At 40.2% G+C, this 27,770-nt stretch overlaps 1 protein-coding gene across 4 annotated transcripts in view; it reads right to left on the reverse strand.

Annotated features, from left to right (window-relative positions):
* The window catches only part of ZC2HC1A (zinc finger C2HC-type containing 1A), a 46,401-nt gene that overhangs the window by 12,119 nt on the left and 6,512 nt on the right, over positions 1-27,770 (reverse strand). Inside the window, exons 4-8 of one of the 4 annotated variants that reach the window (XM_075920483.2) lie at positions 26,207-26,348; positions 24,068-24,216; positions 18,546-18,642; positions 17,468-17,546; positions 45-164 (exon numbers count right to left, since the gene is read on the reverse strand). In XM_075920483.2, the coding sequence (XP_075776598.1) occupies positions 45-164; positions 17,468-17,546; positions 18,546-18,642; positions 24,068-24,216; positions 26,207-26,348 (587 nt within the window). Of the gene's footprint in view, positions 1-44; positions 165-17,467; positions 17,577-18,545; positions 18,643-24,067; positions 24,217-26,206; positions 26,349-27,770 lie in introns of all 4 variants that reach the window. The other 3 variants (XM_075920482.2, XM_075920485.2, XM_075920484.2) reach the window with 3 other exon arrangements.

A 27,770-nucleotide genomic window follows, 5' to 3' on the forward strand; every position in this document is an offset into this window, starting at 1 on the left:
CATACCTGAAAAAGAGATAAAGCACACTGATTTGCAATACTTACTTGTTAATGGGCAACAACTCATTTGGTCTTTTGATGGTACTGTCTGTTTTTGTATCACTGTCATACAACCTTTGTACATCTCTTCCAGTTCGTAGTGGTGGGCCTAACTTGTCCGTCTTACTATTAAAATATATAAAGGTGGACTCATAAGGAGTTTGCTACTTTGCCATTTATATTATTGCAAGTATTTCAAACAAGTAATCACAATTAAACATTTATCTTGCTCATCACAGCTCTATTCATTTTTTGAATTCAATTATTCTTATCTTGTACAGTCAGACCCAGTGAACACATTAACTTCAGGAAGTTATTTACAATCTTGGGCTATATTTACCCTATAAAGAAAAGTTGCAATTTGAGTATCTTTTTTCGCTTTTCTTCTAGAGGCTTTTCCAACTTTTGGCCTGTCTACATGGGGCCAAATGTCGGGAAAAAACCCTCTATTGGAACATCCTTTCTTCCTCATAGAACGAGGTTTACCGGGATGCCAAAAAAACACGCCTTTTCCAAAAATGTTTTCAGAAAAGCACATGTATTCCTTGCACATAGCCTTGGTCTATCAAAAGGCACTTCCTTCTAAAGTGCCAGAAAGGATATTGGGATTAGTGTCTCCAACACATTAATGCAAATTATTAAATCTAGGTAATCCCAAAAGGTGTAATTTAATGATTTACTATCTCACAATAAACTGGGTAGCATTATAAAGTAAAATTAATCATGGCAATGAAGCAGAATGGAGAGCTCATGCAGAACTCATACAAACTTCACTGACAGATTGCCTACCCAAATATTTAGTTTGTGGCAAACTGGAACAAGAATCTACCCCATACTAGCTTGCTGCATACTAATGATCTATGTGGACCCTGCTGTCATGGAGAAACAGTTCCTTAGTGTTCTTTGAGCCACAATATTTTGAAATACTAGCTCAAACCTCTTTGAGGAACTATTAGTGTGCAAGAGTTAATATCAGCAGGTTATTGTTCGGAAGAGTCACACCCCAACCTTGCTAGGCAAACCGTGGGATAAAACAGAGGGCAAGTATGAGGAAAATGCTATATTCTTCCAGACTACACTTCCTGAAAAAGGAGAAGTGGTCTTTCTTCCCTCTCCCATTTCAGGAGTTCCTGAGCATAACATCAAAATAATGCAATATGCCTTTTATTCGCATCCCTGTCTAACACTGAGACCCCCGGATGCCATGTGACTTAAAATTCTGAGAAGGCAGAAGCAAAATTTTCAAAATTCTCATGAGGTAGAGGCAAAAAGAACCTTACTTTTGTTATATGCCTATAAAGAGCCAGCAAAATCCATAACGTTTTTTAAAAGAAAGTTCAAGGTACTAAAATGTAATTTTAGTATTGGCTTCATAGCAACTTAATTCATCAACATATAAATTAAGCTTTGATATGGTTTTAATAACCCGTGAAAATTAGTTATTTTCTTTGTATACCTCTCTAATATGAATATTATCTTTCATTCAATTATCCATTTCTACAGTATCATCTTAAAGATACTAAATTCATGCAGATTGCAAGATACTACAGAAAAGCAGTAAGGCTCTGCATAGTTCTTGAAACTTACATTATCTCAATGCAATGTCAGCAAAAAATGTATATACAACAAGTAACAAGACCAACAATACTAAATATGGTTGTCAATACAGATGAACTTAAAAATCCAAGTTGATTGAGCCTTTAATTTGTTGGTGGGAACTTGAGGTCAACAGAGTCAGAGAGATGACATTTGGAAGTATGGAACAGATCAGGAAGTGTATGTATTTATATAGTCCTCAATGGAGAATTAAAGCTGTGTATGAACTGTGTATAAACATTTCTTAAAGATTAATTAAAATAGATGGCAGAAACAATGACATTTTAAAAAGACTGTGGCAGAACTGCTTGAGAAGGCATTTTTGGTACTGGATAGGTCTTCAGAATCAGCACACAACATACTTTAGCCAGAACAGATAAGCGTCATTGTCAATATCAGGCATGACCTGTCTTCTACCATTATAAAATGGAAATGCTAAACAGCTAATCATACATTTTTGACAACCCTTGTTTGGTCAGCAAATGCCAATTTGACAAAAGTGAAACCCTTTGCCGAAAAGGGATCAATTAAACTGAAAAATAGTTTGAGAAAATTTCTAAGTTGTTGAAATGCTGTTTAAGGCATCTTCTAAATCACAAAGTTTCATTTCTTAGTCAAATAAATTTTGGTTTCAAAATATAAGTGAATGTTGAGTAAAAATGTAACAAAAATAAAAAAATTTAAATGAACATTAAATATTTTAAAAATATCTAAATGAGCTGTTTCTACTGACCTGATCAGAATTTTTGGGGAGTGGTTCATAACACTGTCTCAAAAATTCTCATGGGATGGAAAAACTGTTTCTCACCCAGCTCTAATTCTAAGTACATAATAAACTTGAATTGTACTACTCTACCGGAGATCTGAGTATGCCAAGCAGCTTAACAGGAATTTCCTGTCCCCTCTCCCCAAATGAAGAAGTTGTCATAATATAGCACTTCTTAGAGCTTCTTCAAAGTGTGCACTGGAACTAACTTGGGGCCTCATTAACCTGATTCACTATCCAAATATGATCCTGACTACTGCCTACTTAGGGTTAATTTTCTTTCTCCAGGTCTCCAATTGTGAAGGGGTGAAAAACTTCAAGAGAAGTAGTGTTGCCTAGTGGCTAGTGCACTGGACTAGGACTCAGTACACTTGGATTCTAGTCTCAAGTGTTCTACTGACTGACCCTAAGCAAATCACGTTTCTGTGTGTTCAGCTTCCCCAACTCTAAGACCTATGAATAAAAAGTTAGGTATATAAAATCTAGGTAATATTATTCTGGCTTTAGAGAAGTCAATGGAGTTTTTCCTCACCCAGGCTTTCCTTTTATTTTCCTAATGTTCCATTTGTGCTCTCGGAGCTTAAAAATAATTATTTTCTTGACATTTGTTGAAACACCCAGAACATGAGTATTCACCTAACCATCTTCAATTTATCAAATTCTTTTTTAAACCCCAGTTACACTTTTTGCTTTGACAACATCCCATGGCATTGAGTTCCACGGGCTGACTGTACATTGTGTGAAGAAGCATTTCCTTAAGTTTGTTTTAAGCCTGCTGCCTGTTCATTCACTGGGTAAATCCTGATATTGGAGAACACTTTTATCTTCCTGGACACTCATTGACAGATCTCCAAGTTGCCGTTTTGGCTCTGACCAATTTCACAGGACAAATACACAGAGAAGGATTGGAACTTAACTTCATTCACAAGTTTAATTCTTATGCTAGTCGTCTGAACCAGGTTATAGGATGGCTCCCACACTATCTTCAACCTTTTAATGACTTAACCAATCAACCAAACAATGAAGATGCTAATGTTTCTTAACAGCCTCCTGTAACTATCTGAACTATCTACTTACTGTCTCTTTTTCTGGACATATTATACTCCGGTCATCTGAAGAAGTGGATTTTGCCCATGAAAGCTCATACTGTCTACATGTTCTGTTAGTCTTTAAGGTGCTACTAGACTATTTGTTGTTTTTTAAGTTTTTTCTGATTCTTGTGTTAGGTGAAGGGGCAAATAATACTTTCCTAGTCACTTTTTCCACATCATTCATGATTTTATTGAATTCTATCATATTCTCTTCCAGTCACCTCTTTTCTAAGCTGAACAGTGCTGTCCCTTTTAATCTTTCTTGTATGAAACCTGTTCCTGTTCCTAATCATTGTCATTGTACTTCTCTGTGCCTTTTCCAATTCTCTTTTTTGAGTTGGAGTGACCATAACTGCATATAGCATTCAAGGTGCGTGCGCACCGTGCACATATATAGTGACATCATGATATTTTCTGTTTTATCTTCTATCCCTTTTGCAATGGTTCCTAATATTGTTAGCTTTTTTGGCTGTACATTGAGTGGATGTTTTCAAGGAAATCATCCATGATGACTCCAAGATCTCTTTCTTGAGTGGTAACAGCTAAATTTAGACATTTTTTCATGTATAGTTGGGATTACATTTCCAATGTGTACTTCTTTGTATTTACCAACTCAGAATTTCATCTTTCATTTTGTAGACCAATCACCCAATGTGAGATCCTTTTGTAATTCTTCACTGACAGCCTTGGACTTAACTATCTTGAGCAATTTTGTGTGGTCTGCAAATTTTGCCACCTCATTGTTTACCCTTTTTCCACATAATTTATGACTATGTTGAAAAGCACATGTCCAAGTACAGATCCTTGGGGAACCCACTATTTACCTGTCACCATTGTGAAAACTGATAATTTATTCATGCCCTTTGTTTCCTATATTTTAACCAAGTACTGATCCACAAGGACTTGGTTTGTTTGCTTAAGGCCATTGTTGAGGGACTTGTCACACTCTCCGAAAGTCTGAGTATATCCTATCCATTGAATCCTCCTTGTCCACATGCTTGTTGAACCACTCAAATAATTCTACTAAATTGATGAAGCATGATTTTCCTTTGGAAAAAACACATGTTCATCTATGGATACATCTAAGCTGCACTCTAAAACTGAAATAAGATATGCAATTTGCACTTAGCCTATTTCTAAATAAAATCGAAGTAAGATACACAATTTGCAATTTCAAAATTTGGCACATCTACACAGTGCCAAATTTCGAAATAAAGCACTATTTCGAGACATTGCTTATTCCTCATGGAATGTGATTTACAGGGATGCCGAAATAGCCCGTCCGTTATTTCAAAAATTATTTTAAAATAGTGGACGTGTTCCTTGAGTGCAGGGTAGCTATTTCGGGATACCTCCGGTATCTGGAAAAAGCCTTTCAGTCTAGACATACCCTATTGTGTCTGATAATTGTTTTCTTTACTATCATTTCAATCAATTTGGCTGGTACGGAATTAGGTTTACTGGTCTGTAACTTACAGGATTAGCTCTAGAATCTTTTTAAAAACTGGCACTACTTTAGCTACCCTCCAGTCATCCAGTACAGAAGCTGATTTAAATGGATAGACTACATACTAGTTAGCAGTTCTGAGACTTCCAATATTTAAAGGATGCCTTTTTACCACTTTTTTTTTTTTTTTTTTTTACTCTGTTTAGCCATGGTGACTTATTTTGGTCATCAGATTGTTTTTGTTTTAATTTTGGATATACATTTATTTTGAGCCTCTATCATGGTGTTTTAAATATGCCTGCAAACTTCATCACAGTTTCTTTTACTTTCTGTGTCACTAGCTTCATAATTTTGGGGTAATTTCCATTTGTGATATTAAATGTCACTGTGGTGGGTTTCTCTGGTATTTTCCCCCCACACATCATCAAGATTGTTAATAATGAATTACATAATGTAATTACCAAGAGGTTAGGCTACATTCATCCTTTGGAAATCCTATGCTCTATCTAGGACTCCCACTCTATGAGTTCTAAGACAAGCTGCTCCAATAAGCAGTCATTTATGTTGTGTAGAAACATTCCCCATCTGCGGCGAAATACACGCAGTCAACATGGGGATAGCTGAAATCCCCTATTATTACTGTGTTTTCTGCCTTTGTTGCTTCTACTCTCCCCGAGTGTTTCATAATCACCATCACCATCCTAACCAGGTGATTAGGAGTATATATTCTGCTATTATACTCTTATTATTCAAACGTGGAATTTCTATCCAGAGAAGACTATGGTACAGTTTGATTCATTTGAGATTTTACTTATGTGACCTTAAGCTTTCTTTCACATAGTGCCACTCTCCCACAAAACAATCTCTCATTCTCACAGGCTTTGGGAAATAGGTCAATCCTTGCCTGTAGACAACCCCTTAACCTGGAGCAAATACTTTCCAGCAGTCACACCTCACATATACTGACCCAGAAACCTACACCTGCAACAACCGCATTGCCAACTCTGTCCACACACCTATGGAAGTGACACTATCACAGGACCTAATCACATAAGCCACAACATCAGGGGCTCATACAACTACATACCCTCTAGAGCATATCTACAGTCGCTGAGCTAGAAATTGATGTTCTGCATTGGATTTATCGGGTTTGATTTAGACCCATAAATTGAACTCTGAGGGTAGCGCCCGCACCTGTATTTCTCACAGTTGCGAAAAGTAAGGGAAGCTGATGGGAGCATTTGCTCCTGTTGGCCTCCCGCTGTGTGGATGTCACCAAACTCATCTTAAGGTATTCTATGTAGCTAGACTCATAGACTTTAGGGTCAGAAGGGACCATTATGATCATCTAGTCTGACTCCCTGCACAGTGCAGGCCACAAAATCTCACCCACCCCTCCTAGAATAATCCTCTCACCTATATCTCAGGGTAGGTCTACACTACCCCGCTAGTTCGAACTAGCGGGGTAATGTAGGCATACCGCACTTGCAAATGAAGCCCGGGATTTGAATTTCCCGGGCTTCATTTGCATAAGCGGGGAGCCGCCATTTTTAAATCCCCGCTGCTTCGAACCCCGTGCAGCGCGGCTACACGGGGCTCGAACTAGGTAGTTCGGACTAGGTTCCTATTCCGAACTACCGTTACTCCTCGTGAAATGAGGTGTACCGGTAGTTCGGAATAGGCACCCTAGTCCAAACTACCTACTTCGAGCCCCGTGTAGCCGCTCTGCACGGGGTTCGAAGCAGCAGGGATTTAAAAATGGAGGCTCCCCGCTTATGCAAATGAAGCCCGGGAAATTCAAATCCCGGGCTTCATTTGCAAGTGCGGTATGCCTACATTACCCCGCTAGTTCGAACTAGCGGGGTAGTGTAGACATACCCTCAGATACTGAAGCCTTCAAATACTTTGAAGACCCCAAGATGCAGAGAATCCTCTAGCTGTGATCTGTACCCCATGCTACAGAGGAAGGCGAAAAACCTCCAGGGCCTCTGAAATGAGGTGTACCGGTAGTTCGGAATAGGCACCCTAGTCCAAACTACCTACTTCGAGCCCCGTGTAGCCGCTCTGCACGGGGTTCGAAGCAGCAGGGATTTAAAAATGGAGGCTCCCCGCTTATGCAAATGAAGCCCGGGAAATTCAAATCCCGGGCTTCATTTGCAAGTGCGGTATGCCTACATTACCCCGCTAGTTCGAACTAGCGGGGTAGTGTAGACATACCCTCAGATACTGAAGCCTTCAAATACTTTGAAGACCCCAAGATGCAGAGAATCCTCTAGCTGTGATCTGTACCCCATGCTACAGAGGAAGGCGAAAAACCTCCAGGGCCTCTGCCAATCTACCCTGGAGGAAAATTCCTTCCCGACCCCAAATATGGCGATCAGCTAAACCCTGAGCATGTGGGCAAGACTCATCAGCCAGACACCCAGAAAGTTCTCTATAGTAATTCCTATCATCCCTCCATTGACCTATTTCCCACTGATAATGAATGGTCAATTAGTTACCAAGATCATGTTATCTCATCAAACTATCCCCTTCATAATCGCATCTAGTTTAATCTTGAAACCAGAGAGATCTTTTGCCCCCACTACTTCCCTTGGAAGGCCGTTCCAGAGCCTCACTCCTCTAATGATTAGAATTGAGATTAGACAAAGGTTTCTAAACTTCCTTTTAGCCAGCTTATATCCATTTGTTCTTGTGTCCACGTTGGTATTAAACTTAAATAATTCCTCTCCCTCCCTGGTATTTATCCCTCTAATATATTTAAAAAGTGCAATCATGTCCCCCCTCAGCTTTCTTTTGGTTAAGGTAAACAAGCCAAGCTCCTTGAGTCTCCTTTCATAAAACAGGTTTTCCATTCCTCGGATCATCCTAGTGGCCCTTCTTTGTACCTGTTCCAGTTTGAATTCATCCTTCTTAAACATGGGAGACCAGAACTGCACACAGTATTCCAAATGGGGTCTCACCAATGCCTTGTATAATGGCACTAACACCTCCTTATCCCTACTGGAAATACCTCGCCTAATACATCCCAAGATCGTATTAGCCTTTTTCACGGCCATGTCACAATGGCGGCTCATAGTCATTCTATAATCAACCAGGACTCCGAGGTCCTTCTCCTCCTCTGTTACTTCCAACTGATGTGTCCCCAACTTATAATTAAAATTCTTGTTATTAATCCCTAAATGCATAACCTTACACTTCTCACTATTAAATATCATCCTATTGCTATCACTCCAATTTACAAGATCATCCAGATCTTCCTGTATGATATCCCGATCCTTTTCTGAATTGGCAATAGCTCCCAACTTTGTGTCATCCGCAAATTTTATTAGGACACTTCCACTTTTGGTGCCAAGATCAGCAATAAAAAGATTAAATAAAATTGGCCCCAAAACTAATCCCTGAGGAACTCCGCTAGTAACCTTCTTCAAACCTGACAGTTCACCTTTCAGCATGACCCGCTGTAATCTCCCCTTTAACCAGTTGCTTATCCACCTCTCAACTTTCATATTAATCCCTATCTTTTCCAATTTAACCAATAATTCCCCATGTGGTACTGTATCAAATGCCTTACTAAAGTCAAGGTAGATTAGATCCACTGCATTTCCTTTATCTAAAAAATCTGTTACTTTCTCAAAAAAGGAGATCAGGTTGGTTTGGCATGATCTATCTTTTGTAAAACCATGTTGTAATTTGTCCCAATTGCCATTAGCCTCAATGTCTCTAACTACTTTCTCCTTCAGAATTTTTTCCAGGATCTTACATACTACAGATGTCAAACTAACAGGCCTACAGTTACCCGGGTCGCTTTTTTGCCCCCCTTTCTTAAAAATCGGAACTATATTAGCAATTCTCTCCAGTCAAATGGTACAACCCCTGAGTTTAGAGATTTATTAAAAAATTTTGCTAATGGACTTGCAATTTCATGTGCCAGTTCCTTTAATATTCTTGGATGAAGATTATCTGGGCCCCCCGATTTACTCCCATTAAGCTGTTCAAGTTTGGCTTTTACCTCGGATATGGTAATATCTACCTCCTTATCTTTAGTCCCATTTGTTAACTTACCATTATCCCTAACCTCTTCATTAGCCTCATTAAAGACTGAAGCAAAGTATTTGTTCAAATATTGGGCCATTCCTAGATTATCCTTAACCTCCACTCCATCCTTAGTAATTAGCGGTCCTACTTCTTTTTTTGTTTTTTTTTCCTATTTATATGGCTATAAAACCTTTTACTATTGGTTTTAATTCCCTTTGCAAGGTCCAACTCTACCTGAATTTTAGCCTCTCTCACTTTATCCCTACATGCTCTAACCTCAGTAAGGTAGCTTTCTTTACTGATCCCTCCCATTTTCTACTTCTTATATGCTTTCTGATTTTTCTTAATCACCTCTCTGAGATGCTTGCTCATCCAGCTTGGTCTAACACACCTGCTTATAATTTTTTTCCCTTTTCTAGGGATACAGGCTTCTGACAGCTTCTGCAACTTTAACTTAAAATAATTCCAGGCCTCCTCCACTTTAAGAGCCATAATTTCTTTAGTTCAATCAACTTCCCTAAATAATTTCCTTAATGTACTAAAGTTAGCCCTTTTGAAATCAAAAACCCTAGTCTCATCCAATCATCCTCCTTGTGTTCTCTACTACTTGGGCCATGGACACTAATGCCTCTGTGTTTTATCTACTCTCTCACCAAAATCCTATTAGTCCGGTGAACACAAAAACAAACCAAAACACTCTCTCCACAGCAAAAACAAACTCCAAACAAGTTCCAATATCCAAACTCCCTTTACAAACTCCCACTCAAACTCCCCTGTTTACAGCTCTGTTTGCTTGGCTCCTGTGCCGCATACCTTAAGCTGACCTTCCAGGTCTAGTGAAGACCTGGCCCTAATGTGATATATGTCATCAAGTGCCAGCAATGCCCCTTGCTATGTACACTAGTCAAATTGGACAGTCCCTACAACAAAGGATAAATGGACACAAGTCACTCACTGGATTTAAAGGTAGCCATTCTTCTGCAAAGCTATTTCACTAGCTCATTACAAAGAGAGAGAGCGAGAGAGAGAGAAGAATTGACATTAATTTGCAAATCTGACGCTTTTTCTCTGGGCTTGACCAAAGACACCAATTGGATGTTGCATTTTAAATCAAGTCTTCCAGGCATTTAATATCTCATTTTCACATCAAAAGCTAAGTATCGGACACTTCCAGCGCACTTAATTAGCCTCATTAGCATTGGTCCTACAATTGACAGGTACCTTCCCCTCCCCCTTCTTTTTCTGTTCTAAATTCTGGGTTTGCGTTATCCCTCTTCTGCTCATGATACTATATATATTTTTGTTAGTCTCTAAGGTGCCACAGGACTACTCATTGTTTTTAAAGTAACAGACTAACATGGCTATCCCGCTAAAACTCTCCCATCAGAATGACCTACTCTGCCATTCCTATATATTTTATTCAGTAATATTACTGTGTCCCATTGATTAGCCTCATTCCACCAATTTTCTGAAATGTCTATTATATCACTATCTTCATTTAATGCCAGGAACCCTGGTTCAGACATCTTAGTGTTTAGACTTCTAGCATTTGTATAAGCATTTTGTCAATATCCAGCTGTTTGCTTTCATGTGTATATTTAAACAGAATATTTTAATGGTGCACTATGCCTCACTATACCAACTTCTTCTCTATCCTCTTTACTAAGATGTGGCATTCCCCCTTTAATGAATTTACTCTATTTCAGGTTTCTGCCTGAATTTGCACTTCTCTGCATCTCTCAACTTTTCTACCTCCCCTCATGCCTCAGTTTAAAAACTTCTATAACTTTTTCAGTTTACAAGCCAGAACTCTGGTTCTGTTTTGGTTTAGGTTTATCCTTCCTGTATAAGCTCTCACTTACTACATCATCTCATCCACAGATTTAGACTCTGCAAATATGCATTTCTGACTTTACTCATGGAACTGGAAGCATTTCAGAGAATGCTACCACAGAGTTGCATTAATACATCTGTTTAAACATTATTCTATTTAAGCATTATTACAACATAAAATGGAGCTACATAATTTTCTTACTACAGAATTATTTAAAAGAAACACTGCATTTCAGAAATCACCTTTAAAACATGCATGGTTAATAGCCTTATCTGAATAGCACAGGGGTGGGACAAATACAGCCCCCGGGCGGGATCCAACCTGCCACCCACCATATCCAGCCTGCAGGAGCCTCCATCAGGCTTCTTGCCAACCCCACCCCCATACGCTGCTGAGAACAGCTCTCTGAGCCCGGAGGGAGGGAGAGAGAGGCTTCGCATGCTGCCCTTGCCTCCAGAAAATCTTGCAGCTCCCATTGGCCGGTTTCCATTGCTGCATATTTGCTAAGTACCCCTCCCTCCTCTGTGCCCGCAGCATTCATAGCCAAATGGCGTCTGCACCAGTGCACGGGCATAGAAAGCAGGGACTCTAGCTGAGGAAACAGCTGGGTTGCTAGCTGGAAACTGCCCAGGTGCCTCCCAGCCAGAGCCTGTTTCTGGCACCCCCAACCCCTCCTTCCCCTCTCCAACCCTCTGCCCCTCTCCTTCAGTCCTATCTCATACAATCCAAACCCTCTGCACCCCTGCTCCTGCATCCATACTCCCTCCCAAACCTGCACCCCCTCAAACATCCCTTCTCCAGAACACAACTCCCTTCCAGACGCCACACCCCTCCTCCAGATCAGAATCTTTTCCTGCATCCATACCCCACTTCCTGCATCCCAGTCTCTTGTCCCAAATCACAACCCCCTCCTTCACCCAAATTCACTCCCAGATTCCACAACCCTCCTGCACCCCAGTTCCTTATCCCAAGCTCCCTTCTGCATCCCATCTCCATCCCATACCCTCCACCTCCTCCATTCATATCAAAGAGTGTGGCCCTTGACCATTTACCAAATTCTTGGAATGACCCCCTGTAATGGACAGGAGCAGTGCTGACCAGCACTAAGGAGTGAAGCTCAGATAGCTAGCAAAGGTGTTGGCCAGGGGGTTGGGGGGAACCAATCAACATAGAGGGTTGAAATTTAGGGTTGCCAGGTGTCCGGTTTTGAACCGGACAGTCTAGTATTTGAGCTCTCTGTTTGGGAAACAAACTGAGAAAATATAAATGTCCAGTATTTTCTAAATAAGATATAATGTAGACTGTGATGTAATGTCAAGCGTGTCCGGTATTTTTGTTGAAACCATCTGGTAACCCTAAAATTTGAATTGAATATAGGTTCCTTATCTACTTTCTTTGTGTGGCAGAGGGACACCAGGACTTGTCAGAGTCAGAATGATTTAAACCGAGGCAGGTCTACCATGGCTCCATGGTGTTCAGGACATGGGAGTGGACTGAACAAAGACAAAAGTAGAAGTAAGTAAAGGGAAAAGGGAATCCAGTCATTCAGGGTATCTTTCTTTATTTTGTAGTTTGGTTTTAACTGCTCTGTGTGATTCTTTACCTCCGCTCCCCCTCTACCATCTAAGCATTGTTCCTACAGATTTTCTCTATGTCTTTTTAAATTTGTTTTCCTTAGTGCCCTGTAACATCTAGCAACCACGTATGCTTTATCAAGTTTATCTTTTGTTTTGTAATAATCATTTATTTTAAGGAAATGATTTCATTCTTGTGTCCTGGAAGGTCTGTCTGTGTGTGTCTGTATGCCTCTTACTGAGGGTTCTGCTACCAGAGACTGCAGCTTGTTTTTCCTCCTTTCTTTTCTCAAGCTCTTTTGGGGCAAAAGAGCTTGGGGTACCCCTGAGGGTGATTTCCAGTGTTCACCCTGGTCTTCAGGGACAAAAAAGCATTTGATGGTGGCAGCGATTCCCCCAAATCTGTGGATTAGGATTCTAGCGGGGAAGTTTTTTGTAACCAGTGCCTGTAGAGGCAAGGTTTTGAAGCTCTCTTGTGGGTCCTCACCTTCTGCAGTTGGTGTGCCAGAGAGGGGAACAACCCTGACCCCTCCTCATACAAAATTTTTGCCCACAGTGGAATAGCAATACTTTTTAACAATAGTCTCATGAAGCAGTGAAAGATTGCCACCTAGAGGGAAAAAGTATAGCTGCATCCCCTATTTAAGGCCACAAGTGTCAGTTATCTATTAATTTTTATGCCCATCTTGATACACCTAGGGTAGTGAACATTTTTATAGCCCTTTATAATTTCAAATCACAGCTCCTATTGCCTTCATCTGCAGCTCTGAGTGCTTCTGCAAATCAATCTGCAGAGCTTCAAGCTGAGCACCCAGAAAGTGAGGAACCATGAAAAGTGGCTAACTGAAAAAGTGTGGTTTCAGTGACTTGCCCATCACCACACAGGTACTATTTGGCAGAGGCACTGATCGAATCAAGTTCTCAGAAGGGGCATCCCAACTATCTCAATCATGAGCTCATCCTTTTTCTTCCTACCACCCCCTGCTACACTTAGGAAATTATAGAATTAAAGTTGCCTTAATTTAGCCCATGTATGTGGAGGCACTAATTACGTAATCATATCCTGGGTTTCCCTCCTTGCCTCATTCAGTGCACAAGATAGACCTAATTTAGGTTACATGATGGAAACTTCAGCGTAGTGGTGTTCCTAACTTCTGAGTGCTTGACTTTGCAAATCTTAATAACATTTTTTATAATAGTGTTTTACTAGTGTAATTTAAGATTTAAAAAAAAATCTGCAAATACAAAGTCTAGCTGGGAACACCACACTGACACCATAAGGGTCAGCAAAAAGTCAGCAATTTTTATATCCAGAAGACTGATCTCTACCTCTTAATTAAAAAAATAATTGATAGCAGTAGTAGGTTGTTATTCTCTATGCAGACCAGCCAGTATAGAGGAAAGACGACTTTGTGCGCTTTTAGAATTTACAACTACAGTAAAAGCTCTGCTATCCAACATGTTGCGAGTTTGTAGGGGGCTGGCTAATAGAATATTTTAGATAACTGAGTTATTATCAAATGAATAGCAGCCCTTAATATTTTTAAAGATTTATCAGGTCACCCTTCAGTCTTCTTTTTTCCAAGATTAAACATATGGTAGAGTCCTGATTATCCGACCTTCGTTTATCCGACATTCTGCTTTATCCGACGTAGCCATTCGACATGCTATTTATGCACGCATGTGTCATATACCGCCATGGCTGTAGCTTCGTTTGTTCCTCTGCGCTAGTGATTTATGTTTGTGCTGTGATTGTGTTTCATTTTTCCAATTGCGTGTTCCCCTTACTGTAATATAATTTTATTGTTTGAAGAACATGGCGAGTGAAAAGAGAAAAAAAGTGGTTCTTTCCATTGAACAAAAACTTGAAGCCTTAAAGAGACTAGACAAAGGCGAGTCCATGCTAAAAACTGCATCCGAACTCGGTGTGGGGCAAGTTACAGTTGGTGACTGGAAGAGGAAAAGAAAGGAGTTAGAAAAGTGGTGCTCTGATCGAGCCTCAAGTGAAGGACTGAAGGACAGAAAAACAATGAAGAAATGTGAATATGAAAAAGTGAGTGAAGCTTTGTTCTTATGGTTACACAGCAAAGGGATAAGGGCATGCCTGTCACAGGCCCGATTCTGCAAGAGAAAGCTCTGATTTTCCAAAAGGAATTTAATGAAGGGGAACCTGATTTCACAGCTAGTGTAGGCTGGCTTGATCACTGGAAAAAAAGATATGGGTTAAGGCAGCTCAGTATCTGTGGTGAAAAATTACTGGCAAATCAGGGTGGGTTTCTGAAATTTAAAGCTAAATTTCAGTGTCTCATCGACAATGAAGGATTATCAGGTAAGCAGATATGTAACTGTGAGGAGACCGGCTTAAACTATAAAATGCTGCCTTCACAAACTCTTAGCTTCCCGCGCTGAAGCCTCAGCTCCTGGGTATAAATGAAGTAAAGAAAGAGTGACGATTCTAGCCTATAGTAACACTACTGGTAACCACAAACTAAGACTCACATTTATTGGAAAGGCGAAAAAACCACAAGCTTTCAAAAACCTAGCCATGACTGCTCTACCAGTTTTGTACAAGAATCAGAGGAATGCATGGATGGATTCAGCAATTTTCTGAGGCTGGTTTTTCAATGAATTTGTTCCTTCATTAGAACAATTTTTGAAATTGCTAAACCTACCAGTGAAAGCAATCCTTATAATTGATAATGCACCATCTCATCCTCATGAGGATGAACTGATTAGTGGGGACATTAGAATAATTTTTCTTCCTCCTAATATCACCTCATTGTGTCAGACTATGGACCAAGGTGTGCTTGAAACGTTAAAGAAAAAAATATCGCCATAAGCTTTTAACTACTCTCATTGAGGTGATAGATGATGGAAGTGGTATGCTAGATAAGCTAAGGACAGTGAACATAAAAGATGTTATTTACTGGATAGCACAATCAAGGGAAGAGACTGAACAGCAAACTCTGGCAAGATTATGGAGAAAGTTACTTTCGGAAGATGAAAATATACAAGAAATGGTGCAAGAAAATTGTGATGGCCTGCTACCTTTGTTACAACAAATTCCAGCTGTGAGAAAGTGAATGATGATGATATACAGGAATGGATGGAGAAGGATGAGCAACAAGAACTGACTGACCACGACATAATAGCTCTGGTGAATCGGGATAACAATGAAGATGAAGAAGATACAAATGACAATGACAAAACGGAGAGAATGAGTCATAGTGAAGGGGTCAAGGCTCTCGAGGCGGCACTGGCTTATGTTGAACAACAAGGGGAGGCAACTGCTAGTGATGTTATGTTATTGAGACGCTGGCGCGACCTCGCCGCAAGGAAAAGAAAAAAAGCTGGGAAACAAACTTCAATCACTAATTTTTTAAAACAATAACTTTTGCGTTTTGCCACGCTGCATACTAAATGTTCTGTACTCCATTATGTTAGTTGTACTGTAGAATAATTATTAATAAACCTGATTTTATACGTGTTTCCGTATTATCCGACATTTTCGTTAATCCAACCACCCATCAGTCCCATTTAGGTCGGATAATCAGGACTCTACTGTATCCTTTTTTTTTTTTTTAAACCATTCTTCATAGGTCATGTTTTCTAAGCCTTTGATCGTTTTTGTTGCTGTCCCTTATTTGAACACATCTTTCTTAAAATGTGATATCTACAATTGTATAGCTCTACAAATTCATAGATATCCACTTTATATCTGCGAGTATCTGTATGTGAGGATGTGGATGCAGATATCCACAGCTCATTTTTGCAGATATGGATGCAGATATAAGTTTTGTCTCAAACACTGCAAATATATGCTTTATAACCATGGGTATCCGCAGATATGGATATGGATATCCACGAATCATTTATACAGATGCAGATACCAATTTTGTATCCACACGGATATCTACGGAACTGGACACAATATTCCCACTGAGGCCTTACCATTGTTAAGCAGAGTGGGACAGTTATCCTCTAACTTTTTAGATGACACTCCTGTTAATAATATACCCAGGAATGATAGCCTTTTTTAAAAAGAGATAAATATGATGAATATGATATACTGTAATCTCCAGATGCTTTTCAGCAGTATTATTACTTAATTATTCCCTGCTACTGTTAGGTATGCATTTGATTTTTCTTTCCTAAGTAAAATACTTTACACAATAATGTCTTTTATTGACTTTCATCTCAACTTCAAACCAACTTTCCAGTTTGCCATGATCTGTTGAATTCTCTAATCCAATTCTCCAAAGTACTTGTAATTCTTCCCAGCTTGGTGTTACCCGCATATTTTATAGGCATTCTTTCCACTTACTTATCCAAATCACTAATTAAAATATTGAATAGTACCAGCGAAAAGGACTGATTTCCTTCAGGACTCCACAAGATAGGCCCTCCCAACTTGACAGCAAATTGTTGATAACTACTCTGAGTATGTCATCATTCATGTACTACTGAAATGTCAAGGCCTGCCTCCAACTGCCTCAGATACCAGCCTTCACTGCCTACTTGTTATGTATATACCTTCATACTTTCTCTCACATTGTCCACTATGCTTGCGAGGAGCTCCCTATAAGTATCAACAAAACAACTTCATTATCCCCCTTCAAAACCCCGTTTTTCCATAATGCTTACAAAAACAACCCCTAACACTTGACAATAGTTAGTCTACTAGTATGCAGACACCACTGCCTATGATGCTGACCAATATGGGCTCAGTATATCTATATCCATCTGTGACTTATCCTATTTCTTAGATGTAAACTCTCTTGGATGGGACTTTTAGCTTCCCGGAGGGCCATGGTGGGCTGGAGAGAAATGTTTGGCAAGCTGGATCCATCCTGTGGGCCATATTATGGCCTAAACAAATCATGTAAAATTTATCTTTGGTTCATATGCAGAAAAATCAGAGTTGACTCAGGGATAAAATTGACCTATTTCATCTCTATCATTAATAGAAAGGAAAGTAATTATTTTTAAATATAATTGATGGCACAGTAAACAACTAACACTTTTAAAACTAACGTCATCAAGGACAAATCAAACATGAACTACAAAATTAACGTGGACTTACCCTGCTTGTGGGCTTGTCACACTCACTGAATTTTTATGAGCTGGAGATAAGGTCTGAATTTTGCTTCCAGAAGGCCCACCTGTAGATAACACTTTACTCGTAGGCGTACCTTATGATATAAAGAAGCTAATAATAGATTTTGCTACTGGATGAAAAAATAGTATTCTTGTATGATAACATGTAGAGCCCACTTTTAAATCAGAACACAAAATTCTTAAAAACTCATTTCTGAATATATAATGGCACTAGTAAGAGTACTAATCATTACCTAGAAGCCCAGTGAGACAAAAAGGTCTATTCTACTAAAAATACGGGCATGAATTGGTGCATTCTGCATTTTAAAGAAAATTCAATAATGAATAGGGCCGTATAAATGCAATAATGAATTTCACAGACAGAAATGCTAGGTGCCTATTTGCAATTAGAATAGGGCCCAATGTTTATGGAATTTGCTTTACTATACATATATTTTAAATTGCTTACCAGTATATGCAGTGTACTAAGAGAATTTACCAACCAAAATCAAAATCTGACTTCAAAAGGCTGAAATTAAAAGCAGTGTTGCACTTGATCAGTCCACAGAAGACCCAGTTAAACACAGTACTTAACCAAATGGGTAATTAAGCATGAAAGCAGTCTCAGTGACCTGAATAGGAATACGCATGAATAAAGTCATAAATGTGCTAAAAAGTATCTCGATGAACAGACTGAAACAGTGTCCCTGTTTTAGGACACTTACTAAGTCTTTAATTGAATTTTTATTGAATAACTAAATCTACAAATCAAAAATCACAATAGATGCCAATTTAAAATGTAGCAAAAGGCCTGTGATTACAAAAAAAAAATCTAGTAAAAAGCAACAGGAAGTAGTATGCAAGTAAAAGCCAACTGCAATATAACTCACCCATGTGCTACTGTTTGAGTTCTACAAGTTCTCCATAAGAAACTTTTATGTCTTGTCTTTATCTGTGCGCACTACTTGTAGAACTCTACTGCTACTAAAATTATACAATCATTATTTCCATCTGAAATCAATTATTTAGAAAGTAAATATACAGTTCAAAATACCAGGTCATACCTACAACAGTTTTGCTGACATTACTTGGCTGTGGTAAGCGTGAAGAGGACGGTGTTGATCCTGTAGAAGGTGCCTTTCTAACAGTAGCAGGCTTGTACTGTAACAATGGACATAAAACTATAATATAATTAATTATTTAGCTGTTTAATCCAGTAATAAAATATAAAGTAAAAGACTGTTAGCCTCAGGAGGGTAGTCATGTTAGTCTGTAACTGAAAAAACCTTCAACAACAAATAGTTCTGCAGCACCTAAAGTTATGTCTACACAGCGACATTATTTCGAAATAACTTAGTCCGTGTCTACACAGCAGGCAGTTATTTTGAAATAATGCTGAAATACTGTCAAGCTGGAGGACTTCTTATTTTGACTCCTGTAACCCTTACTGTATGAGGATTAAGGAAAGTCAGAGGAAGAGTGCTCTATTTCAAAGTAAATGCTGTGCAGATGCTCCCAACTTCGAAATAAGCTACTAATTGGCGTAGTTCAATTTGTGTAGCTTATTTCAAATTAAGCCCTGAAGTGTAGGTGCACCCTTAGGCTATGTCTAGACTGCAGGCTTCTTTCGAAAGAGCCTCTTTCGAAAGCATCTTTCGAAAGAGCCTCTTTCGAAAGATCGCGTCTAGACTGCAGTCGGATCTTTCGAAAGAGAAATCCGCTTTTTCGAAAGAGAGCACCCAGCGAGTCTGGATGCTCTCTTTCGAAGACGGCCTCTTTACATTGAAGAACGCCTTCTTTCGAAAGAGGAACTTTCGAAAGAAGGCGTTCTTCCTCGTAAATTGAGGTTTACCGCCATCAAAAGAAAAGCCGCGTTCTTTCGAAATAATTTCGAAAGAACACGGCTTGAGTCTGGACGCAGGGGAAGTTTTTTCGGGAAAAGGCTACTTTTCCCGAAAAAACCCCTGAGTCTGGACACGGCCCTAGAGACTAACAAAAATGTAGATGGTATCATGAGCTTTCGTGGTCACAACCCAGTTCTTCAGATGAATGAAGTATGGGGTCCAGTGTAGGGATGTTAAAGTTAGTTTAATCAACTAATCGATGAATTTTCCATCGACTAGATGATTAGTCGATAAATGGGGAAGCTGCAGCAGGGTTAGCTCCCATCCAGGAGCTAACCCTACTGCAGCTATGCCTTTTAAATGCATTAAAAGCTGACAGGCTCTTAATACATTTAAAAGGCTAATGTGCAGCAGGGGAAGGGCCCAGCGTGAGCCGGTAATCAGCTGTCCCAGCTCAAACAGGGTGTCCCGCCCCATGCTTCTGCTTTTTAAATGTAGAAATTACTGGCTGGGATTGGGCACAAGCCAAGAATCAGCCCGCTACCCCCTGTGGAGACAGTGCTGAGGGGGAAACTCTCTTTTAAGCTGGCTGCCCCCAGCACTGGCTTCTGCTCCCCCCTCTTGCTGCAAGGGGCAGGGAAGCGACTAGTCGAGGGACTAGTTGACTAGCCAATAAGCTTTTGCTTACTGGATAGTCAATTAGTCGCTTACATCCATAGTCCAGGGTACAAACAAATAGAGAAAGAAAGGGGATGGAGAGAGAAAGAGAAGGGGGGAAAAAAAAAAAAAAAAGGAAAAAATATCGTCAGTCAATTAGAGTGTCTGTGTTAAATGAGGCTAACAGAGTGGGGTATAAGTACCCAGTGCTTAACTTTTTATGTCATTACAGTGTGAAATGTACCAGCCCATCCAGGTCAGGTCTTTCTTCAAACCTTGATTACAGGTGTCAAACACTTTAACCACCCTAGACAGTCAGTAATGGATCTGAGAGTAGCCATCCTTCCACAAAAGAATTTCAAAACCCACTTACAAAACTGGAGTTCATCTGCAAATTCAATACAATCAACTTAGGACTGAATAAAGATCTTCAATGGTTAACACACAACAAAGCCAATTTCCCCTCTTTTGATATTCACATCTCCATAGCAAATGCCGTGAGTGAGCCACTTCCACCCTGACTTGATTAGCTTCATTAACATTATATATATATGTATGTGTGTATATATCACACACACACAGGGTTCGCCACGGCTTGGCGAGCCCTGCTCGTCAGCCGCGCTGTCCGGCATTCTGCGCATGTGCACATCACCCGAACCCGGCTCTTCCGGGATGTAATCTACTCACCGCAGGCGAGTAGATTACATAGATTGTCGAGCCCTGTATATGTATGTGTATATTATACACACACACACACACACACACACACAAAACTTCCGATAATCCGGCACCTTTAGGTCCCAGGGGGTGCCGGATTATCAAGTATGCCGGACTTTCGGAAGGGGGGGCTTTGAGGTGTCTGGGGTGGGGTGAGGGGAAATGGGAGGGCAGCGCTGCAGGACCAACCCGGCAGCATCCCAACTGCTCTGCCCCGGGCTTCTTCAAGTCAGCTGCTCGTCAGTTTCAGCAGCGGCTGACTTGGGGACGCCCGGGGCAGAGCAGCTGTGGGGTTGCCGAGTTGGTCCCGCAGAGCCAAGGGGCAGCGCTACGGGACCAACCCAGCACCCCAGCTGCTTTGCCCCGGGCGTACCCAAGTCAGCCGCTCCTGAAACTGACGAGTGGCTGACTCAGGGAAGCCCAGGGCAGAGCAGCTCTAATTGGCTGCCTGGAGCACTTCCGTTTTCCAGGTGGTGCCGGACTAGCAGGCGTGCCAGACCACTGGATGCTGGACAACTGGAGTTTTACTGTACACACACACACACACACACACACACACACCCCCCTCGACAAATACGCTCGCCCGTGGTGAGTAGATTTTACCAGCTGGCGAGTGTAAAAGACAACACAAAAAAGGGGTGGGGGGGGCAAAACGTTTTGCTTGGGGCAGCAAAAAACCTAGAGCTGGCCCTGGGGGAGGGGAAGGGGCTGGGCTGGGCTGTGGGGAGGGAAGGGGAGGAGAAAAATATGGGGAAGGGGCTTGTGCTGAGGGGAGGGTAGGGAAGGGGAGGAGAGCGGAGGAGGTCAGGAGAAGAAGAAGAAGAAGAAGAAGAAGAAGAAGAAAGGGGAAGGCACCAAGAGACAGGGGTGCAGGAGAGACAAATCCCAGGGGGCCAAGTGCAGACAATGAGGAAAAGGGCAGGAGGGAAGGTGTCAGTGGGAGGGGGGAACAGGGTGATGCTGGGAGAGGAGAGGAAAAGGGCACTGGGGGCTAGAGGGAGGAGGGGGAGGTGCTGGGAGAAGGCTTGAAAGAAGGGGTGGGCATGAGGAAGGCGAGGAGCAAGGCATGTGTGAGGGCACAGGGGCATGAGGGGAACAGGGGAGAGGATGGCGAGGGGGTGGGTATCAGGGAAAAAGAGGGCAAAGGGGGCAGGAGGGAAGGGGGAGGCACCAGGAGGGTGCAGGTGCCAGGAGATTCTGGGGGTGAAGCAGAAGGGCAGACACCTGAAGGGGAGGGACCAGCACCAGAGGAGAGGCAGGGCAGGTGTGTAGAGGGAGGTGTTAGGAGAGGGGATGAGGAGGGGTAGCTCACATGATCAGAGTGGGGCTACTGGAGGAGTGGGCACAGGGGGGAGAGAAGGGCTGGTGGAGGGGGGCAGGTCTCAGGACAGCAGAGGAGGGTGAGGGGTGGTAGGAAGCAGGCACCAGGGGAGCTGATGGAGCAAGGGGAGGAGACATGGCAGCAGAGGGAAAAGGTAGAGGTTTATAAGGTATTTATTAACAACTTGGTGATATTTATTAATAACTTATTAGTAATTACTGTTCTTATTAGGAATTTATGCCATTAAAAAAAAAGCACACTTTTTTGGGGGGGAGGGCAGCGAGTCCCTTTTTTGTCTGGCGAGTAGGGTTTTCCGTATTTTGTCAAGCCCTGTGTGTGCGTGTGTATATATATCCCTGCCTCTGTAACCTCCACTCCAATTCATCTGAAGAAGTGGGTTTTATCCACAAAAGATTATGCCCTAATATATCTATGGAAACATCTACACAGCAGCACTATTTTGGGATAACATCTGTTATCTCAAAATAGTATTCTGCATGTCTTAAGAACATGCTTGTTATTTTGAAATACATTTGAAAGAATGGGCTTCTTATTCCAGTTTCCTGTAAACCTCATTGCAGAGGATTAAAAGGAAGCTGCCAGAATAGTGATTTATTTTGAAATTAGCACTGTGTAGACAACGCCAAATTTTGAAATAAGCTCTTTTAAAATAAGCTATGTAATTTGTGTAGCTCAAATTGCGTAGCATATTTTGAGGTACACACTACTGCGTAGATGTATCCTGTTAGTCTCTAAGGTTCCACAGGACTCCTTGTTGTTTGTGCAGATACAGACTAACGTGGCTACCCCTCTGATAATTTTATTTAGTTGTTTTAGTTTACACTTGTTTTGTTAGCATTTTCCTTTTCTGTCTACATCTCTCATGTCCAGACATCTGTGTACCATCATCTCAGCAACCTGGTATATTTATCAGAGAGCTGCTAGGCAGATGTCTGGACATGAGAGATGTAGACAGAAAAGGAAAATGGTAACAAAACAAGTGTAAACTAAAACAACTAAATAAAATTATCAGAGGGGTAGCCACGTTAGTCTGTATTTGCAAAAACAACAAGGAGTCCTGTGGCACCTTAAAGGTGAACATGGCTTTACTATAAATAAATCTGACAAAGTAAGTCTTTGCCCATGTAAGCTTATGAGCAAATAAATCTGTGAGTCTTTAAGATGCCATAGACTCATTGTTTTTGTTTGTCTATTTTGTTGGTAATTTCTCATATGTCCCATGAAAAAAAGTCAGAATTGTCATACTCTAGTACAGTGTTTCTTCAACTGTGTTCTGCGGCACACTCAGAGGTGTGCCGTGGAGAACATAATTCAAAATGGCCACCCTTAAAGGGGCAGGCTACCTTTTATTGAGCAAAAAAAAACCCCAACCCGTGTTTCCCCCAACCTCCTCTCCCCCCCCCCCCAGCAAAAAATCCTTGGTGTTCCTCATAAAAAAAAATTGTTTGGTATTCCTTGGTCTTAAAAAGTTTAAGAAACACTGCTCTAGTACCTTAACTTGCTCCACAGTTAAGAATCCAGTTCAAAATTCAGTTCTTGTTTTTATTATGTTCTCTGGACTTGTTTCAACCTAGTTTACAAATCTTGCCTTTCTGTACTCCTCCTCCTCCTAATGCCTCCATAAACCTTCAGTATTCTGCATGCAAAAGTCTGGAGCACTACATCTCTTCCATTTCCCAGAATCTCACTTATATTTTGAGACAGCTTTCTTTTATCTGACTCATATTATCTGGGAAAGTCTTCCTGAATCTCTACACTTAATTAACTATCATCCAACCCCCTGAACTTTTCTCTTATCTATGCCTCTTGATTTCTCTTTCACACAGTTATGTTATTCTGGACTTGCATTATTTAACTCTACAAATCCTCATCTGTGTCTATAAATATATTTAAAGTTATTTAACTCTATTTAACACTATACATCTAAATATTTATCTTTGTGATACTCCTAAAATGATTAACTGACTTGGCTTAACAATCAAAGACATAAAATAAATCATCAGTCAAAGAAAGTATCATAATTCACCTGTGTTCGGGCAGGCAGCTTCCCTTTTGCATCAGCAGTCAATTTTCCTTTATTAGTAATACGTGCTGCCTGTTCCTTGCAGAAACTGATGTGCCGGTCAGCTGCATTTTCATTAAATCTTCTCTGGCAATATGGGCACTGAATGTAATCTTAAAAACAAAACAAAAAACACCTTAACTTGAAAAAGGGAAGATGAACAACGGGTCTTTCAGGCAGTTGTACAACCACTTTATAGTAATTTCCTCTAGACTGTATTTTACTAGCTTGCTTATGATAATATCTTATAAGACCTATAAGACTAATTAAAATTCAAGATATATAATTTCTATAGCTGCTAGTAGGAACCTTTGCATTTGAGTGCCCTAATTTATCATTGGGATTTGAATTACACTTTCAAAAACTTTATTATTGAAGTCCCAAAAGATAACAATAGCAATTTCAAGTTTTCACCGATAATTTTGAAACAAGTGAACATTGTGTATACTGAAAGCATTACTAAAAAATTAAGTCACATATGGACCAGGGAAACTGAATCAAAGGGAAAATGTAACTCAAATTAGAGACATTCTTAAACAGATTAATTTGTGCGTACGTTGTAATTCGGGATTAATTTAATCACTGCAGTGACTACAGTCTCTCTTGCTTTGCAAAAGGAATAACTTTTGCTAGCTTTGCAAAAGGTAGGAAAAGCTTTGCTAAAATTTGTAACAATGAAAGATAATCCTGGCTTCTATGTTCAAAGATGTTTCCTTAGAGATGATAAATTTCAAGGAGAAAATATACTTGGGTAAAGTTACAAAGCTTTCAGACCTACATGTCTAAACTCTGCCATTTGACATGTGGATACCAGACTCAACCAGCTACAGTAATCAATGTTCACACAGATTAAATCTTTGGACTTCATATAAAGGAATGGTAACAGAAAGAGAATTAATCCGATATGGTAACATATACATTAATAGCCTGGAAGGCCTCTTCACATAGGTGCTGAGTGAGAAGGGAAAGGAGAGTGCCCTGTATTGGTAACTACCTTTAAAATTACACAAATACTAGCAAATCCACAATAAATGATGGCAGAATCCAAGCAGTGTACCGTAAGAATTACCTTACTGGATTAAAAATAGTATTTCATTTTGCCCCATTCCTGTCTCCAACATTGGCCAGTAGGGATGGTGCTAGATATCCTGAACAAGTAATTACAGAAGAAAATGCTCACGGGGAAGAATTTTTTTAAAAAATCCTAGAGGGGACATGATCGGAAAGGGGACATGATCGGAAAGGGGGCATGATCGGAAACCCAATGGAAGTCTTCACATTTATTTCAATAGGCTTTAAATCAGACCCTTAAAGGTAATCTTAAGACCTTAAGCATCAGGGTTTGCATACTTTCCAAACTGTACTTGGTTAGTTTATTCTTTGACTTTTTAACTACCCAGCCACCTGGCAATGAGAAATATTGTTATTATTGTCCCATTGCACTGCAGCAGTTAAATGCACATTTTCTACAAGAAACTTGATCAAAACACAGATAAAGGTAATTTTTCAGCCCTATTAGGCTATTGTTCATTGGCTTACAGAAGGGACTGCAACAAAACATATGAGAACACAGTCAAAGTGAGCATTCAATTGGTGGAAACACTAATACAGGACTATACCAGTGATATTCTGCATGACCTCAATTTCAAAGATGTACATTTATCCATAAAGTTAGTTAAAATTCACTTGACTTTAAATTTGGAACAATAGTTCAGAAGAGTATAAAATTTCAGTCCAAATTTTGGAACAAATAATATGTGAAGTCTTCACTTGACTATAGACAGTTATCATAAAAAATGGCATAACAGCATGAGTGCTACGCATTCTCCTCAACATAATTCTCATACTTTATGGGGCGGCCTGATTCTTGAAGAAAGATTTCCTTTTCCAAAGAAAGGAAACAAAAACCTGACTCATCCCATAGACGTTAGCAATTCTTAGTCAGTCAGACTCCGTAACAGATCATCAGCTATTTAGCTGTTATCAGATGACAGTTCTCTGTACACATTCATGACCATCTGATTCCTTTTTATTCCTTACCAATTCAACACATACAACATATCAAAATTACAAACTTTGATGGAACTTCACCATTTCACATACCTGGATCATATGAAGGTGGAGGAGGAGGAGGAAGTTTTCCACCCTCTTTGAGAGTCTGATCTAGTCCTTTGGCTGCTCGTATAGTTGCTATAAATTCCTCATGCTTTCGTCTCCAATTGGATTGTTTTTTGGGGGGTTCTGGCTATGAAGCCAACAAAAAAAAATTAAGGTGTTTTGGGGTACCTCATTTTATACAACACATTTCTGATTTTATTATGCACTATTTAATACTATAGTGATAGAAATGTAGCCGTGTTAGTCTGGTGTAGCTGAAACAAAATACAGGACTATGTAGCACTTTAAAGACTAACAAGATGGTTTATTAGATGATGAGCTTTCATGGTCCAGACCCACTTCCTAAGATCAAATAGATAGCTTCTCCAATTATCACCTCTAATACCATTAACTCACAGACATCTACCCTTCCCCACCTCTAATATCATTAACTCACAGGCATTTCACCTTCCCTTTCCCTGTCCCCCCCCCCGCCCCCATCCCCCTTCTGTTCTGAAATGTGATTTGTCCTTTTCATATGTGTTCTTTTTTTTTAAATTGTATCCTTTGGTATATATGGTTGTGACTATTTTCTTCCACAATTTGATCTGAGGAAGTGGATCTGGCCCACGAAAGCTCATCATCTAATAAACCATCTTGTTCGTCTTTAAAGTGCTACATAGTCCTGTTTTTTATTTAATACTATAATATTTAAAATCCTGTCTGACCCTAAAGCAAAGTTATATTTCAAAACACATAAAGAGCTATGTGTTTGCATAAATCTGCAAAGAAGAACATGGGTGACACCTTAAACGAGAACGATCTGGATATCCAGTTTGGCATAAGGATGACAAAAGTTTGTGTCTCAGAAACACAAAGAGTAAATATTTTAATCAGCAGTATACCTGGAATTTCTGAAAACCGTGATTTCTGATACCCTTTTCTGCTCTCTGATCCCTAGTCCAGAGCCAAGACTGAGTGTGACAGAGTAGTATATCTGCAGTAACCTGTGAAATCCCTTTTATTCTGTAACTTCTATTTTGATTTTGTGCCATGTGTGAAACGTGTAACTTTGCAAGTCTATTACAATGTATCCTGTCCAGAAAACATGCTTGTTATCTTGAAGGATTCTTGCTGAGAAGCTATCACAGAGCAGTCTAAGGCCAGAAACTTGGAGTGTGCCTCAACTGCTGGACTAAAATCATAGAACAATGAATTTTCTACACAGTGGCATCAGTGTGGTTGGTAGATTTGCAACTGTTCAGCCAAAGAGGTGAACCTCAGGACTTCTCTTATTTTGTAAAGATCTGTAAATTTCTAGTGCTTTTCAAAGAGAAAAGTGACTATGGCTAAGAAATTCCTTAGCTAAGCCTGTCTTCTTTGCTTTCCTGTAACTTTGTCCCTGAAAGGTTTATACCCACAACTAAGTGGAATTCTGAGATATTGGTTTCAGGGTTTGGGGCAGCTGAGACTACAGAGTCCCAACATCATAAGAAAGAGTTCAGACGTGGAGTCTAAACTCTAGAGACCCAGATCTAGAACAGTGGTCAGAATCTGCCCAGACCCTGTT

This window comes from Pelodiscus sinensis, chromosome 2, assembly GCF_052426305.1.
Source record: "Pelodiscus sinensis isolate ZL-2025 chromosome 2, ASM5242630v1, whole genome shotgun sequence".
Classification (NCBI taxonomy): Eukaryota; Metazoa; Chordata; order Testudines; family Trionychidae; genus Pelodiscus; species Pelodiscus sinensis.